This window comes from Bombus impatiens, unplaced genomic scaffold (genome assembly GCF_000188095.3).
Source record: "Bombus impatiens unplaced genomic scaffold, BIMP_2.2 scf_0151, whole genome shotgun sequence".
NCBI lineage: Eukaryota > Metazoa > Arthropoda > Insecta > Hymenoptera > Apidae > Bombus > Bombus impatiens.
In genome coordinates, this window is record NT_176570.1 from 2,052,687 (window position 1) to 2,069,886 (window position 17,200).

At 37.1% G+C, this 17,200-nt stretch overlaps 1 protein-coding gene across 4 annotated transcripts; it reads right to left on the minus strand.

Annotated features, from left to right (window-relative positions):
- Positions 1–1,333: 1,333 nt before the first annotated feature.
- On the minus strand, positions 1,334–10,873 carry LOC100742210 (nicotinamide/nicotinic acid mononucleotide adenylyltransferase 3). 4 transcript variants are annotated; one of them, XM_033319427.1, is made up of 6 exons: positions 10,540–10,873; positions 9,769–10,178; positions 9,587–9,688; positions 9,347–9,513; positions 7,852–8,218; positions 1,782–1,956 (listed from the first exon to the last, which is right to left on the minus strand). In XM_033319427.1, the coding sequence occupies exons 1-6, from the start codon at positions 10,856–10,858 to the stop codon at positions 1,927–1,929; spliced, it is 1,395 nt and encodes a 464-aa protein (XP_033175318.1). In that variant the 5' UTR covers positions 10,859–10,873; the 3' UTR covers positions 1,782–1,926. The 4 variants fall into 4 exon arrangements, with proteins under 4 accessions (XP_033175319.1, XP_033175318.1, XP_033175320.1 ...); XM_033319429.1 differs by lacking the exon at positions 7,852–8,218 and adding an exon at positions 8,220–8,259; XM_033319428.1 differs by lacking the exon at positions 7,852–8,218 and having other exon boundaries at positions 1,334–1,955.
- Positions 10,874–17,200: the final 6,327 nt, after the last annotated feature.

Consider the following 17,200-nt stretch of genomic DNA (forward strand, 5'->3'; position numbering starts at 1 on the left):
ATAAGTCGTTTCCATCGTCATGTCATTAAATCGAAATAACGCACCGCCAAAGTTAATACGCAACATCCACAGCGGCTAGGATTGTCGCGGATATTGCAAAATTATAACTGTAGCCATAATAGTAGACACGCAACCTGTGAGATACGAGTAAAATGACGCTATTGTAAGAAAGTAGCAGCGTTGTATGTAATGAAAATAGTATACAAACGGATCCTTAATGATTGTAATGATCTTGATTCACGGAAACTGTTTAATAGCCTGTAACGTAAGATAGTATAGTCTTTTTCTAAGCTTCAATGGAGATAATAATTTAACAAAGGTTTGAAAGTTTAATGCTGACAGAAGCAGTTCTATGGTTAGCTGGGTGAAATTATTTTTCCCTTCAGCCTACTTCCGTTTCTGTAAGTTCCCATAAAAGTGGAAATCATAATCTGTTACAATTGGTAACGTGCCAGTATCAAACAGAGTTTCTATCTTTTTTCTTTTTTTTAAATATTTGAATACATGCTTTTCGACAAGCTTCTGAATTCTTGTGAAATTTTAACGATAAAGAAGATGATGTCATGCGAAATTTAATTGGTAACACGACCTGTCCGTGAATTTCTGAATAAATTGTTTATATGACGTAACTTTGTTTACAATGATCGTACGAGTTGACACCATTTTCTCTAACATTAATAGTGCAAAAAGATGTATCAAATTCTAACGTTGAAAAATACGGTCCGAGTACAAAAGAACGGAATCAAAAAACTTTTCTTTTCTTTTTAAAACAAGCAGTGCTGGGGAAATAATATTCGAACAGAGAAACATTCCAATTGATCAGCGATCATAACGTTAGCAACAATAAGGTCCTCGCTAGGAGTCATACTTTGTATGGTAATTTTAATGACATAGTGTAAATACTTGCTGCAGCGATAAAATAAATGAATACTAACCACTAGAATTGGCAAAAGAATATAAAATATACATAGGCATACGTATATTTTTTTACGTTTTCTTCTTTTTTCAGGCTTATCTTAATAACAACACTATATTACACGCTTTATGATCTCTCAATGTTGTATCTCAAAATCATCTTCTCAAGTGTTTGCATCTTATATTAAAACAGGTACAAGTTCTTGCTTTTTAATATTTAAAAAATATAAGAGAAACTTATAAAAGAAACATCCTATCCTTATATAACCCCTAAGATTTTTAGAGTTCTCTTCTATTTGCATAATATAAAAACAACAGATAGTACAAACGAAATAAATAATAGCTCTTCATAAAGAATTAACAAATAGAAAAGTAAAATAGTTAATCATACATTATTATAAAAATTCTCATAAAATAAACGATCGTACAATAAACAAAACCTTTCCTCCTAAATGGTGTCCAATCCTAAACATTTCCAATTGTTATATTACATTGGTTTATACTAAAGAAAAAACCTTAGGTATTTCGGAAAGTTCATAACAATTTCTTACGATCGACGTTAAGTTCCACAGTTCTTCAATTTCGCCAGAAACAATTTCCAAACAATCCAACAAAAGGAAACGATGGATTCCTTCGTTCCATTCGCTCGTAAAGAATTTCAATTGAGAAAAAGAATCGACACTCGTAAGATCTACAATTCTCAAGCGATTCGTAAGGGTTTGACCAAACCTCCCCAGCACTGCGATAAACGGAAATCCTAGTCGCGGCTGGTCGCGCAACCGATCAGGACGTTCTCGCGCATACTAAAGCTCTGAATGTTCTCGTAGGCGTGTACGTTCTTGTTGTTGTTGATGTAGCTGTTGATGTTGTTGCTGTTAGCCGTGCTACTAACGCGACTGGCGCCGTTACTACCGCGATTGTTAGTAGCAGTATTAGTACGTTTAGCAGTAAGGCAGGGGCCGCATCGGATTGGCATGGGTCGAGCAGCAACGAGACAGTCAATTATCTGTCTTACAGTAGGCATGCAGGTTTTGCTGTACCCTGGAAAACACATATCACATGCTCCATCAGAACCGAACCACACATCGACTTCTATCACGCCATCGGGGGTTTATTTCGCTTGTCTCGTCTTCCTTTTTACGATGATCTTTGCGCGGCGACCACCGTTTTCGAATTTTGGCCAAAAATTGAGAAAGAGACGTTTCCGTCGAACACGATTCCTATACACCGACACGTATAAATTTGATGAAATTTGGCATCCATCGCGATTTCAATAAAGGAAAATCTAAAAAGAGGGCTCGGGCGTATTTCAGTAACGATCGAATAAAGATCTATAGATTTGGAGTGGAGTGCTGTAACGTGACACGTGGATTTCCTGAAACTCGAAATCGATCGAACGCTGGTTTAGCTAAGGAAGATACGAGAAGAGAGTTTGGAGAGATCTTTTAATAATCGCGGAACAGCGGATATGTATATTGAAGTTGCAGATATGAAGAATCTTCTTTGTTTTTGGAATAGGGACTTAGACGAATGTAAAATATGGACCTGTGATGGAAGACAAAATTACGACAATTTGATTTCGTGACTCAAGTGTCGGGATCTTTGATCTTCGTTCTTCCTTTCTTATTGATCAAGGAAGATTAATTTCTAGATTCTTATGGAAATTATATTTCTTTTATTTCTCTAGATCGTTTTTTGCCTCTTTTTAGATCATCCTCGCGTTTTCGACATGATAGCGTTAACAAGTGGCATTAACGTTAACGTATCGCGAGATCTCTTAAGTAATAGTGAATATCACGCTTAATCTGTAACGTTACTTAAAAATACTAACAATACCGAATGCTTAATATATGATAAGATTATTTAAAAAATTGAACAGTAATACTGATCTGTACACAGTCAAATTGTACGCCTTCTTCTCTTTCTTCAATTTTTCAGGGAACACTTCACGGTACAAATACGAATAAGAGAAACGGCTTAGACAACGAAGATTTTTATTCGACAAGCGATTGCATGATAGAAGTCGTGATGGCCAAACACATTTCACATGTCTCACGAAATAATCGAAAAATACAGACAACAAAGAAACGAACGATACAGGAATAGAAAAAAGAAGCGGAATTGGTCCAAAAAGATACAAGGGTGGCCTAGAGCCGTTTAGTCGCACTTAGGAAGCACTTTTACATGAATTTTAAACAATGAATACCGTCAGCTTGAGCATATTTCTCGCCACCTTCGTCTATCTACGTTACTATACAAATAACAAGAGCGGAACAACAGTTTGCTCGAAAGGGGAGGGGGGATGTGTAAAAAAATTAGGCTTGCGCATCAAGACTAAAGAAAAAGAACAGGGCTGTGATAGAAGGGAGGATGATGGTGTGTGTTCGAGAACAAAACAATTTGTCCTTATCGACTAAGAAAAAAAGAATGAAACAAAATGTAAAAAAGTATCGCATCTCGCAAAATCATTCGCAGACACGATGCACCTTGACAATGGCTCGCCAAAATAGGCGCGATTGCTGGCAGAAGAATGGAAAATTAGGCACTATGAAAATACAGATAATACGCCTAAGAAGCTCAGCCATTATATCAAACAACGATTCGTTTCCATTGCACCTAAGCGTATTTAAAATCGAGTCTTGAGACTCTCGTTAACGATTAATCTGAGCAAACGTTTGATAATAAAAATCTTGTAAAAGAAAGAAAGAAGGAGAGAGAAAAAAAAGTATCGATCGTAAAAGGAAAGATATTTGTCAGAGATTTCTCTGTATATTCTTCTCCTTCCAAGAACGATTTCATCACAGTTAGATGCAGTGGAGTGGTTGATCAATATTTGGAAAAAATATTCGCTAAAAGACAGCAATTACGATCGCTGGATGGATTTCTCTAAGCGAGACTTACGACAAAAAGAGAGGCGCATGACACCGTGCATACAGGATACAAAAAGATACGAAAGAGAGAGATTGACTTAAAAAAAAAAGAGAAAAAAATAGAAATACGAATATACGCATAAAAATTACGCATTATGCTCGATGAGCGACAGTGACGGAATCGAGGGACGTTCCTCGTTCTCTCTCCCTTCTCGATCTCCCTTTGAATCGCTTTTGTTGAAAAAATATCAACGATTTCAAACTATCATACACAGAGCGTTCGAAAGAGTAAAAAACACGATGTCTAAAAAGATATTAAAAGACAATTGGCACGTTCTCAATAAAAATTATTTGGCAGAGGTGTAATGTATGTATGTATGTGTAAACCGTAATCAATTAATTAATTGTTATATCGTCAGATTCGTCGCGCAGAAAGGCAGTCACTAAATTCGCGAATAATTCATTCTCGTGAAATTTCGTATTCCAAACGAAATTGCACGTCCTCTTTATCGTTTCATCTGACCCTTTTTTTTTCTTTTGATCCCTTTCTTCCTTTGCACACGACGAAAGGTAAACTGAGATCAGCGGGTTCCATTAGAAGCGACATTAATTAATCACGGCCTCCCCGATCGATGTACCGCAGCCCATCGTAACGCATCGCTTACGTAGTTTATATGTATAGAATACTTTATGGTTAATCGAAACCATTCTTTATTCTCTTCGTATAATATTGACGAGTTAATTGTAGGATTGTCTCGATAATTTACTGTTCTCGATGCTCGTGCGTTGTCCAGAACTCATTTCTCTTCCACAATAGTTTGTAATCTTCCTTTTATTTCCTATTTATTTGAAATTTATCGAGCTTTTTTCGTTAATATTTCCTTCCAACGCACGCGACAACGAAACACCCCGTGATTCATTTAATTTGTTTAATCACGCTCAACAGCAGCGACTGTTAGTTCAGTTCGTTATAACGCAATAATAATAATGTACATATATAATATCGTTTTCTCTGGTTGTATTCCTATCCTAAAGGAGTTCTCCCAAGGCCTGTGTACTCTTGTATGCATATCGTTTTAGAACTCTTTTCCTTCTATTCACGACGAACAACGTGCGGCTTAACAATGTCACGCTTTGAGATCTTGCTCCATTTTCTCACTCTTTTTATGCAATATTTTTTTGGCGGATTTTCGTAAAGAGTCTCGGTCGCGTGAACATCATCGTTATTAATTAAATAGAATCTGTGATTAGGATCAAATCTCGTAACATTTGGCGTTTCTCTTTCTCTCGGAAAAGAATCTCTTTCCCGAGTTATAAATATATAATATGTATATGTATATATATATTTCTTTTTCTTCTTTCCTCTTTATATAGATACGTATATTCGTTAACTAAGTTTCTATTATAATGTGAAAAATCTTGTATCTGTTGAAGACGATATATCGGTCAGAATTATCACAAGAGAGTCGATAAGTCTGCATCCTAAGGTTTGCAGTTAGCCTAACAAGAGTTCAAACTAATTTGTGTCGTGTATAATAATAATATATGTATATATTTCTTGCAACATTTTTCTTTAATTAACGTGAGCGATTTCCTTCGAACAGATTACGTTCCTCCAAATTCGTTGAATTTTTATATCGTCATTCTAATTTCATTATAGTGCGGTTTCCTTTTCGCTAATTATCTTAATTCCATGCTTGGTCAGGATCATCTTTACAGTTTCGTTATCCCTGACTTTAGGCTTCTCTATCCAATTTATGTCATCTTGCGTCTCGTCCTCCCTTCCTAAACTTTCCACCAGAGAATCCAAATTATCCGTGGACGAATCCACGTATCGAACATTGTCCGCCGATCTCTGCAACGATTTGCACCTTCTGGAGCTTCTAGAAGCGCGTATGTTATCCGCTGAGCCGATCAGCTTGCTGTTCTTAGGCCTCAGAACTTTGTCATTGTTTCTGGAAGATGTTCTGGCTGATTGAAGATTATCCACCGAGGAATAACGTCTCTTATCTTGAGAAACGTTGACAGGATCCTCGGCTGGTTTTTTTCTAAATAACGATCCCTTGCGATTCATGCGCCTGGAATTACTAGGCAGGATAGCCAACTCGTCTTTAGGAATAAAATATTTATCGCGCGATTTCTTTTTAATAACAGCCGAATCGGAGATATTGAAAGACTTGGAAAATTGTATTTCGCTTATTTGATCGCTAAACTTTCGATCGTCCAACGACTCTGGTCCGCTCTGAAACCCACAGTTCTCGATCTCAAAGCTGTCGTCGTCCAGAGACGGATTAGTCGCGATACTGTCGCCGATTCTGGAACTGTTCTTAGGAAGACTTCTCGAGGAAGACTCGAACGCCCGACTATGAGTCAAATCTCTTGGATCCCTGGTAGAGTACGATCTTGGCTCCTGGTCGGGGTTGAAAGTGGCAGAGATCTCGTTGCAGATCTCACAAACCTCGCATAGCTGATCGCAGTCGGTCGTGGAGGAAATGAATTTCCGATCCAAGGTGTCAGTCGACTCTTGCAGATTCCAAGAACTACAAATATCGCATTCCGTAGAATCTTCGTCGACGATGGAACTGCAATTGGAACGCAGGATTATTTCTTCCGTTCCCATTATCTCTTCCGTCCTTAAAGACAACTCGTTCACGTAGCAGCAGGCAGAGCAGAATTCGTCGGTTTGCATGTCTAGTTCGTTCGCCGTGATCAGCTGAGACGTACTGTCCGCTTTGGAAGGATCTTCGTAACACACTTCCTGGATCTTCTTAATGGACTCGCAGCTCTTCGATTTCTTCGAGAACGTTTCCTCAGTCTTCGATCTCCTTCTAGAAATCGTCCTCGAATCGTTCGTGGCGATCACCGAATCGAGACTTCCTTTTAATGATGCGTCATATCGTTTCACTTTCTTGGTTCTCTCATCGCTGATTATGGACTCGTGAATCTTCGATCGAGATTTGCTCTCTCTTTTGGGGCTCTTTGATCTCGACGAAGAAGCATTCGAGACAGTCTTATAGAACGTTTCTTCCGATTGCGTGCCCGAGTCGACGCTCTTTTCTATTGCTTCGCTCTCTTTCACTCTTTTCTCGTCACTTTCATTATGTATTCTCATCTGACCGTTCTTTGTCTTCCTGGGACTCTTGCGCGCGTTCACCACTGACTTCACATACTTACCATCTATCTCTAGGCTTACGTCCCTCTTCGAGGACTTGTCATCTAAGGCCAACGAGTCATCGGAGGCTTCTCTCACGATCTCCGTTCCATCATCGACTATCTCTTGTATCTTTACGGTGCTCTCTTCGCTAATGGACGACGGAACAGGCGACTGCACCAAAAGACTCAATTTATCGATACTTCCATCCGACTCGCCTTTGTATATCGTGATCTCGCCTTTACCCTGTACCCCGTTCTCTTCAACAATCAACGTCGTACCTTCCTTGTCGAAAGGATTATGAATCATCGCGCTAACTAACACTAACACCTGCGTGTTTGAGCATCGAACGCTATCGTTAGGAAAGCCGTCCTGATCGCAAACCTCGTCGCTTCTCTTTGGATCAGGGTATTGTTTTTTGCGCGATAGACTTTCCTGCTGACTCTCTATAGAGTCGTTCGATCGTTGTTTACCTAACCAAGAATCTTTATGCTTGTCTTGAATTTCGTCTTCGACCGTGTCGTCCAAGCCGTACCGCGTGAGCCTGTAGTCCTCCTTGTCCACGCTAAAGTCGGATAAGGCGCCTTCGTGGCGTCCTCCACCACTGTCCATAGCGGACATCGTCGAGGACGAGACAGTCGAAGATGAAATCGACGATCTAGCTTCGCGATTCATGACTCTACTTCCTCCTGATTCTACATCAATGACGTCATACTGGACTCGAAGTCTGTTACTAGTCTCTGACGATTTAGCTACGCTATTTTTCGCCTCGATTGACGGCTTCGTATTAAGTTTGATGAGATTCTCGCGTTTCGACGAGGTGGCGACACCCGGGGACACCTCTTCCAATTGACTCGATCGGGGCTGTACCCTGACCACCTTCCTAACCTTCCTATCATCGTCAACGAAACCTACCTCGTCGAGGATCTGCGACTCGCCGGTTTCGGTGGCGATGATCTGTTTCGCGAGACCTGGATACGCGGCCTTCGCGGTCGTTATATGTTTGGCGTTGCCGTTCTCGGCAACGAGAGCGCTAATGAATTTCTCGCGCGCCTCCTCGAGGCCACCGCAGCTGGCGTGACGGGAGGCCACGCAAGCCATGTTTGTTGCGTTCTGGATATTCTTACGCAGAACGGTATCAGGCACATCGATGGATATAATTTCGATCGGACTCGGGGAGTCCATGGTAACGTCGCTAGGCGACGGCGTGAGAAAGGTGCTTTGATACTTGGAATCAATGGTCAAGTAATTATTCGCATTGGGCGAGGTCAGTTCCAACTTACTTCAGTGTCCAAGTAGATTGGCAGCGTGAAAAACAAGACACTATTTTTTATATGGTCTTCGTTAACTCGATGCTTGGTAGAAGTCCGATTCAGGGAAAAGTTGTTCCACTAATTTTTTGTATCGAACTACATCTTGACAACGAGATATTTATGTCACATTTATGTAAATTCGTTATTTAATTTCCTTGTTTAATTATGTTCTGAATGGTAAAGGGAATTGAATGAAGCAAGGAAAATTACCTTTATCCGTGAATCGATACTTTCCCCACCGTTAGCAAATTGAATACAATTTAAATTAAATAAAAAAAAAAATGCAGTTGCTAAAATTTATTTGTAGTTACAGTCGAGTTACTAGGAAATAGATCTGATTAGATTTACATAATAAATAAAAAATTCTTAGACTAGACTAATATATTGCTGCATATTGTTTATACGAGATGTGTTAACCCTTTTAACACTCAATAAGTTCTTTTCAGAATTGTTTGGCACCTGTTGCTTTATGAGTATTTATCGAATAAACAATTCGAAAAATTTATAAGAATACAGTATTTTTAGTGTTGAAATATTTTTATCGACTAGATCTAATATCTAATTCTAAGTTACATTATATCGTCCATGTATGTTTGGTAATCATATGTATCTTGTGAAAAATACATTATTACATTTTCTTATAAAATAAATCTATATACTACCAATTATTTTTTTAACATTCTTTATATTATGTATAAAATATTTTAAAAACTACTTTGTAGAAAACAAAAATTCCATATATCCTTTCTTATTCAATATTCAAATATTTATATATTTAAAAACCAATATATTGATTATTATAATCCATCTTATGTTATGCATTCATGTTATTGAGTAATAACAGGGTTAAATTTTAATTATAAAATATACAACTGTGTATGTGTATGACTGTACAACAACTTTACAACATCTTAGATCAACCAATTCTGTATGTTCTAAACTCACCAACTATGAGGAATATGAATGCTATAAAAATATATTCTTTTCGTACAAAATACATAAAAATAAATTTCTGTTTAAATCTACTGGAAGACATACTATTAAGTTCCCACTAGTTAAGTGAACTATTGTTTCAGTGAAATTATGTTTAAACTCACATTGTCGATGTTGTTGACTTTGCATCATAAATTCCTTGCTTATAGACATAATCAATCACAGAATCTTGTACGAGATACCTGACACTCTCACCTCGTTTCAATGCTCTCCTTATTCTAGTTGAGCTAACTTCATTTGGAATCCATTCAGTTACTATATATATATTGTGCTGTATAGAAATTAATTATAAGAATACTAGGTTGATGTAAAAGACATATAACAATTGTTGATAAGACAATTACCATATACTTGGAAAGAATATCTGAATCATATATGAACTTATTTGGATTAGAACCTTCCCTTGTAATAACTACCAGACCATATTCTCCAACAATTGCATCGATCTGCAAATATAAAATTATAAAAACTTTCTTTAATTATCAGAACATTATAAATAGCAAAATAAGATAAATAAAAGTCTTACGTCTTCTTCAGCCCAAAGATCATAAGTTCCAAAACTTTCTAATAGATCAGCACCGCACAATAATTTAATTTGAATTGGAGTGTGATCAGAACTATTTTTTACATTTTCTGGAATCCATTCCAGATCCTCCGTTGATACATTATGTTTAACATTAGTCCAGTCAAATACCACAGAGTTCAATAAATTTTGATGGTACTGTAAACTTAGTCTAGTCTTTGTCCAACCATTCTGTCTAGTTTCCCAAGTGCTAAGCCGAATCCATTCGCTGTTTTGTAAAGCTAATCTTAGCATAGCACATCTGTGCGTTGCATTTGCCAGTTCTTTCTTAGCATATGCATCATGTACAGGAGATATAACACCGCCAACCACAATATGCGTTCCCATTCTGTGAAGATGATCTCTGGCAATTTCTGTAAATTTCCAATAAAAGGTTACTACATTATCAAAAGAAAATCACATTTAATATTTCAATTGTGAAACAATTTCTACGAAAGATAGAATTGTATGAATAATTTGAACTTGTTTATTAATACAAAATTTTATTTGCAAATCTGATTAAAACTTCATATCCTAAATAATTCTTATTTGTGAACATTGACAACACCAATTCGGATTGTTTACACAGTGTTATCTTAACAATGTTCTGATTCGTTCAAATAATCAACAAATCTTAAATGTCGTAAAATTCGTCTACTATATTGTATACGAATTGAAGAATTTTGTGTTTATATGAAGGCTCGATATTGATTATAAGGAATGACATATATGTACCAAACATTCTTAAATGCATATTGGTTGGAGGGTTATAACTGCCACACGACATAAGAATAACACGCGTTGGTGCCATTTTTTCTTCTTTTGTCTCGCAGCATGTGATGACAGCACGTTTACTTGACTGCTGGAACTCTCTTCTTGTAATTTTATATAACCAGGACACGGAACATTTAGATTGAATAATAGTACGAGATAAATCGTTACACGAGACACCGCAACATCCAACCACACTGTACGGACTGCACACTGGCTGATGTTTCAGCCATATTTGAGAAGGTGCTACTACAGGAGTCAATTGAGATATTGTTTTCAACATGATCGTCTTAAATAATCTTTAAAATTTGTCAACTTTTACATATTGCATAATCTTTATATTTTATCAGTTTTTATATAAGCCAGCAACTACTGTAGTCAATGAGGAGATTTCGAAACGATAGTCAATTATTAATTTGATGCACGTCGAAATATCACCCTGTCTTTTCAAGAGGCTCTTCGAAACGATCTACTGTATTGACTTAATAGAGTAAATAATTTGTATCGATATCCTAATTTATCTATATCAAGATGTTTATCAATCTATTTATTACTTAAAGAAACCAACACAAACAGACTTTAGGCATATAGAAAGTTTTAAATCTACGAAAATTATATGTAAGTATTAGTAATAAATAACTTTAGAAGGTTAAATAATTTTTCTATATAGAAATAATAGATCTAAAATAATTTATTGGGCTATTGGAATGTTTGATGCTAACAAGAATTGTGCTAATATAGTGTAAAAACAATAATTACTTAATAATGCAAATGATATTGAATGTTTAATTTTCAATTACGTGTTCCTAAATCATTATACATATTTAAACATACATAGGTTATAAAATGGTATCGTAAATTTTATATCATAAACGTGGAGAGCTTTTTGACATATAATTATTATTTATTGAGTATTGTATTAATTTCAATATCTTTCTCCTTCCCTAATATTGTCATGCATAACTAATACTGATTAACAATTAAATTAATAACATAGGAGCATATCATGTGTAATAGTTTGTCTTTTCTAGCTAATTAATAATTCTTGCTGATATTATATTTTATTAATAATTTGTAACATATTATATGAGTTTTACGATATATTATGAATATAACACATTTCTTAACTTCTATTTATTGAGGAATTACCTTTATTTGATTCAAGTATTCAGTAAAATATATGGCGCGAGAACATTTCGAAGGCGCCAAAGTACAATCGATATTATCGATGTCTGCGATACATTGGAGAGACAGCTTCAGAATGATCAAAGAATTGAATGTGCGATTCACCGTATCGTCAGAAAACTTTTGAGTACGTATTTTTACCTTTTTTTTTGCATGTTATATGAAAGTAATAGCATTTTTATTGTTAATACATTGTTACTTTATTATCCGTTCATAACGAAATGTAACATAAATGTGAACTATTTCTTTCTTTATTTGAAATCAATATGTTAACCGCGTAATAAATTCACTAAAACTTAAAATCTTATAGAGTTGACTTTTTGAATTCTGGAACATTCTAATTGTATTAAATTTCCTAACAGATTCCTTGTGTGATATATGTACATCGTTCAACTGAGACTATTATGAATGTATCTTCAGCATGAGTCAGCAACGTCAGTAATATTAGCGGCAGAAAGGTGTTCTTGATTATTCTGCGATAGGTGAGTCGTAAATTTTCCACGCCAAGAAATTACGGCTTGGTAAAGTTGGCTATGAGATTGAATAATTGTAAAACGCTTTCTAAACGAAATATCTACGAGACAATATCAATCTTTGAAGAATTGTTCGATAATTTTTTTTCTTAGCAACAAAATAATATAAAAACAGTTCAATTACCATTTACTGGTGTCTAAATGGTAAGTTAATAAGTATTTATTACGCCATCCGTACATTTCAGTATTATAATATATAGGACATACACCAACAGTCCATAAAATATGCAGAAAGACCATAATACTATTCTGATAGTCGAATTGAACTCCTTGTTCGGTTGCCGTTCTCTGCTCTTTTCCCGTGGTGTCTGAATATGAATTGCAAAATAAGATAAACGCAAATATCGAATAGAAATATTTTGATATAATCGATGAAGTACATTGTTAAAGTATAGAATTTCCCGTATTATATACTATAATGATAGTAATCGTGGCTATACCACTGACTATATGTTCTCGGTTGACCTATTCTACTTTGACGAAGTGACGGAAATCATGGGAAGGATAGGTACACGTCCCTTGTATACCCCTTCCACTGATGGATTTAGTAGTAGAGGATGCGTTAAGCGAGACACTGTTTACTTATTCTCATTCTGTCAACTACCCAGAATAGTTTTTTATTTTATGTGCTTTTCAGCGAAATTATATTTTTCAAAATTTTCATTTACATTATTGTTACGTGGGATTTACTTCAAAGAGTATTTCCATTTAAATTCTAAAATACCAAAATATCAACGCGTAGACATTGTAGCTGCACAAAATTGAAAATTTACTTCATTTAAAACAATTAGTGAATTAATTGAGGACATAATTTCACTGTTATTGGGAACTAAAGTCCTTACCTTCTAACTTTTTATATATGCAAATGTATTAGTACAATGTGAGAAGCTATATTGGTATTATCATTTAAAATAGGAAAATTCTTGTCTTCTTTAGTATACTAAAACGTCCATGGACTAAACAGGATTCTAATTGAAGAAACATGTAAGTTCAACTATCGTTACAGGTCTTCAAATTTCGCTCTTTTCATTCACAAAGATCTATTTTCTTCAATTTTCCCTTCAAAAATCAAGCAAGCAACTTCTACATAGACTCGACCACTCTACTGGCCAATCTCCTTTCCACTTACAACCTTTTACCAAACATCATTTTTCACATTTTCAGAAATCAAGTCCGTGAACTCTCAAGGACACATGTAATCCAACAAATGCAACCTTCTTTCATCAAGATCCAATTCACTCTTCCGTTGTATCTTCATCTTCGCCTACACACTTTCGACCAGGTAGACTCGTCCTTGGCGGAAGGGTGGTATCGGCCATGCGGAAACGAGCCACGTGTCGTTAAGCAGCGCGTGCTCGTGATACATGGTTCCGCGAAACTCGGTCGCCCGGAGACCGAGGCTCGAAGGGCGTAGGTTGGCCGGATTTCGCTTGGAGGGTCCGATTGTACTCGGTGTCTCGTAATTAGTGGGGTGCGTAGCAACGCGTGCTTCACCGTCATTACGTCACAAACCTCGATACAGACATGGATCACGATTCCTTTGCGAGACACGTTGTGTGCTCGAGCTCGGTATAATGACGTCACTTCGTTCATTTTGCCCGGATCTTCTCTTCCATTCTGTTGATTCGGTCCGACGTCGAGCTCTCACACCTTCGAACTCGATTCGTTCTGCCAGACCTTATTACGTGCCGTGTCCTCACGGACTTTGCCTCGCAACTCGGAACACCAAAGTATGCATGTTTCCTTGAGATTGAAGCCAGGGATGAACCCTCGTTTTTGTCAGGAATTTCTCGTGGATTTCCTCTGCTCGTCTCTTGGATTGCATTCCCTTCGAGGTGGAATTTGAATGAAACGAATATCGCTGTTAAGTTTGTTTCGGTTTCCAGGTGATTTTGATGTTTCCAAAGAAATATATAAGGATTTGGTGATACGCAGTTCATTGCTGATAGTTTCTAATTTTGGAGAATTTGATAGGAATTATTGACAGGAATGAAATGGAATTTATTTGGGGATTGCGTCAAATGCTAAATATTAAACTTAAAGCGAAGGACGCTTAAGATGAAATTACAAAAACTTACTCTAATCAAATGTATTTCATTCTATCTCTCATAGGAGATTTTATATAAGTAGTATATGTATAATATATTATTTCAATGTGTTTTCTAGGAAGATTATTTTTTAATTTAGTGCTATTGAATATTTGAAATCAAACAACGATTATTATACGAACATAAGAGATTTCATATTGTTTCACAAGTTTCTTGCCAGTAATAGTTGTTTCAGATATGTACTGTTTCTTTGAATACAGAGAGTATGCACATCATATCTCGTTAGAGATTATTTTATGTTTTAAAATCGGAGACTGCTTTTATTCGGCAATTAAATGCTTTAATTTTCTTATCTTATCATACGGAATTCTATGATTATATTTTTTAAATCTCACAGAAACATATGATTCCTGAATCGCCTGCTTATCTTAATGAATATTATTATCATCTATCTAGATCCAACAATTTTGTCAAATTTGGGGAAATAGAAGTATTATGATAACGTATCTCTTTTATAATCTTTTCTATGTATGTAAATATAATTATAATAAAATTTTAATGCATTTCTGCTACCTTGATAAAACAGTACATAAATTAGTTTATTTACTTTTCTCAATGATGCGATTATGTAACTGCTATAGATTACTTTACTGCTCGGTCTTTCATGAATTAAACAACCGAATATTACAAAACGCAAACACGTTTCCGCGGCAAAACGAAGCTATACATACGCTTAAGCCCGGATACACGCAACCACTTTCGGATAATTCAATAATCCAGCGTATTGGCAGGATAACAGGTCCGTGCGTGTTATCGTATCGGCGCTGCAACTTGATTACGTCTCATAATAAATTGAAACCCTCATTTCTAGGAAAGAACGAGCGACGGTATCTGTAATTTTTGCCCACAAGTAAGAAATCAATACTCTGATACGGTTATAAATCCATCCAATCGCCAAAGATGGCGACAGAACGCGCGTATCGTGTTTGATCTTTCGCGCTCGAAAGAGGACAGGGTGGCCGAAGAGGTAAATCGTTTCGAAGAACAAATAAAAACGCGAGATCGTCGCGCACGCCGATAGATAGCTTATCTTCGATGCCGTAAAAGACCCAGGAATGTAACGCGGCACGGATTCAATTTTACCACAAACGGCCGCGATTCCGTGAAATTACCGTCCCGAATTCGAAAGAGCGGAACTCGATCGCGTAAGAAAAAAAAAGTTCGTTGAATTGAATTTCGAACTGGAAATTAACCCTGTAAAACGGCGAAGAAAATAAAGAAAAAATTCTTGTTCTCACCTTTTGTTCCTGTAATTTAAGATTGGCTAATTTAGGACAGGTTAGTGGGAAAATGAAACGTACTCGCGGATCTTAATAATACACAAATTTTATTTTATTCATTTTTTTTTCTTCCCGCAGAATCGAGGAAATCATTTGTTGAGAGAACAAAACCACTGCAATACGAATAGCAGTTACAAGTAAATATGTACAATAATATAAGTGGTTGCCTTTCTTTCTTTATTTTTTTTTTTTTTTGTGTTTTTGCTTTATCATCGGTTTCCTGTTTTCTCTGTTTTGTGGTTTATTACTCCTACTTTCGCACTGTTAATGATAATTGATAATGATAATCAATTAATTAATTAAGAATAATAATGATAATAATTATAAGAATCGTACTGAATCATCATACATCCACCCGGTAAATAGAGGTTCAATCGTAGGCATACCAATCGACCATTATCGAATCATGACAATATTGACAAATTGACAGAATGTGCCTTTTTTAAGCTAGCTTCGCATTCCACCCGTTCACTCTCCCTCTTTCTCTCTCTCTCTCTCTCTCTCACTCTCTCTCTCTTTCTCTCTCTCTCTCTGTCATTCTTTCTCTCTCTCGAGAAGGTTAAAAGCCACGCTACGCCTAATTCACCCCTATTTCTCCTCAGTACAACTTCTCCATTTATTATCTCTCTTATATCACCCGCTTTTCGTTACTGTTCTGCTAATTCCCTTTCCTGCTTCGTTACACGTTAATTTCGTCCAGCTCGCATTTCAGTTCGTGCGTAATTTTTCGACATACACCCCGCAACACGCAGCAAAATCTTACACTCTCTCTCCTACTCGCATTCTCTCTCACTCTACGTAAATGTTTCTCCTGATATTTCATAGTGTATCTTTCGTATGCTTTCTAACTCCCCGCCCAATCTCTTTCTCAACCGCTACTTCGTCCTTTCTTCGTCGCTTCTATCATCCTCTGTTTATCCTCAACGTTCGCGCGACGCAATCAAAAATTTCGACGTTCGCTACGATTCCGCCTCTCCACGCCCCTTCTTCGTCGGCTCTCTCATTTTTTCTTTCGTCAGTTCCCTAAGATTAAGTCCACTAAGCATCCCCTACCATTGATTAAATGCTCGTCGCGACGAGAGAGGGCCGAACGTGGCTTTTCCCGAGGACCGTGCTCTTCCACCATCGTTTACTCGCTTTTCGTCTCCCTGTAAACGTTCCACTGTTCCCCAGCTCTCTTCCCTCAACCCTTTTGTCCGTTCCTCTTGCACACGCACGCACGCGCCACATCTCCCTCTCATTCTTTCGTTCGATCCGCACCGCACCTTTCCACGAAAATTCTCGTCGATCTCTCGCGTGGGCTATATCCTCTTCCGTTCAACCTCCCGCGCACCTGTCCTTTGCCCGTGTTTCTCTCTCCCCCCTGTACCCACCCCTGTACACCCCTGTTTCTCCCAGCGCTCAAGCCGTTTCGTCGGTTTAAATCCCCTTCGTGTGCTCACCCTCTCGAGGATCGTCCTTGCCTGGTCTACGCGGCTCTCGTCGCCTCCTTTCCTCCCTGTGCCCGTCGCACCCCCCC

Bases quoted from the DNA above. Each gene is read 5' to 3' on its own strand.
- LOC100742210 (XM_012382312.2), bottom strand. From the start codon at position 10,858: ATGTTGAAAACAATATCTCAATTGACTCCTGTAGTAGCACCTTCTCAA. The intron at 9,514-9,586 runs GTAATTGTCTTA...ATTTCTATACAG, and splicing joins ATATTCTTTCCAAGTATATG to CACAATATATATATAGTAAC. The intron at 8,219-9,346 runs GTGAGTTTAAAC...TGGACACTGAAG, and splicing joins AAGTCAACAACATCGACAAT to TAAGTTGGAACTGACCTCGC.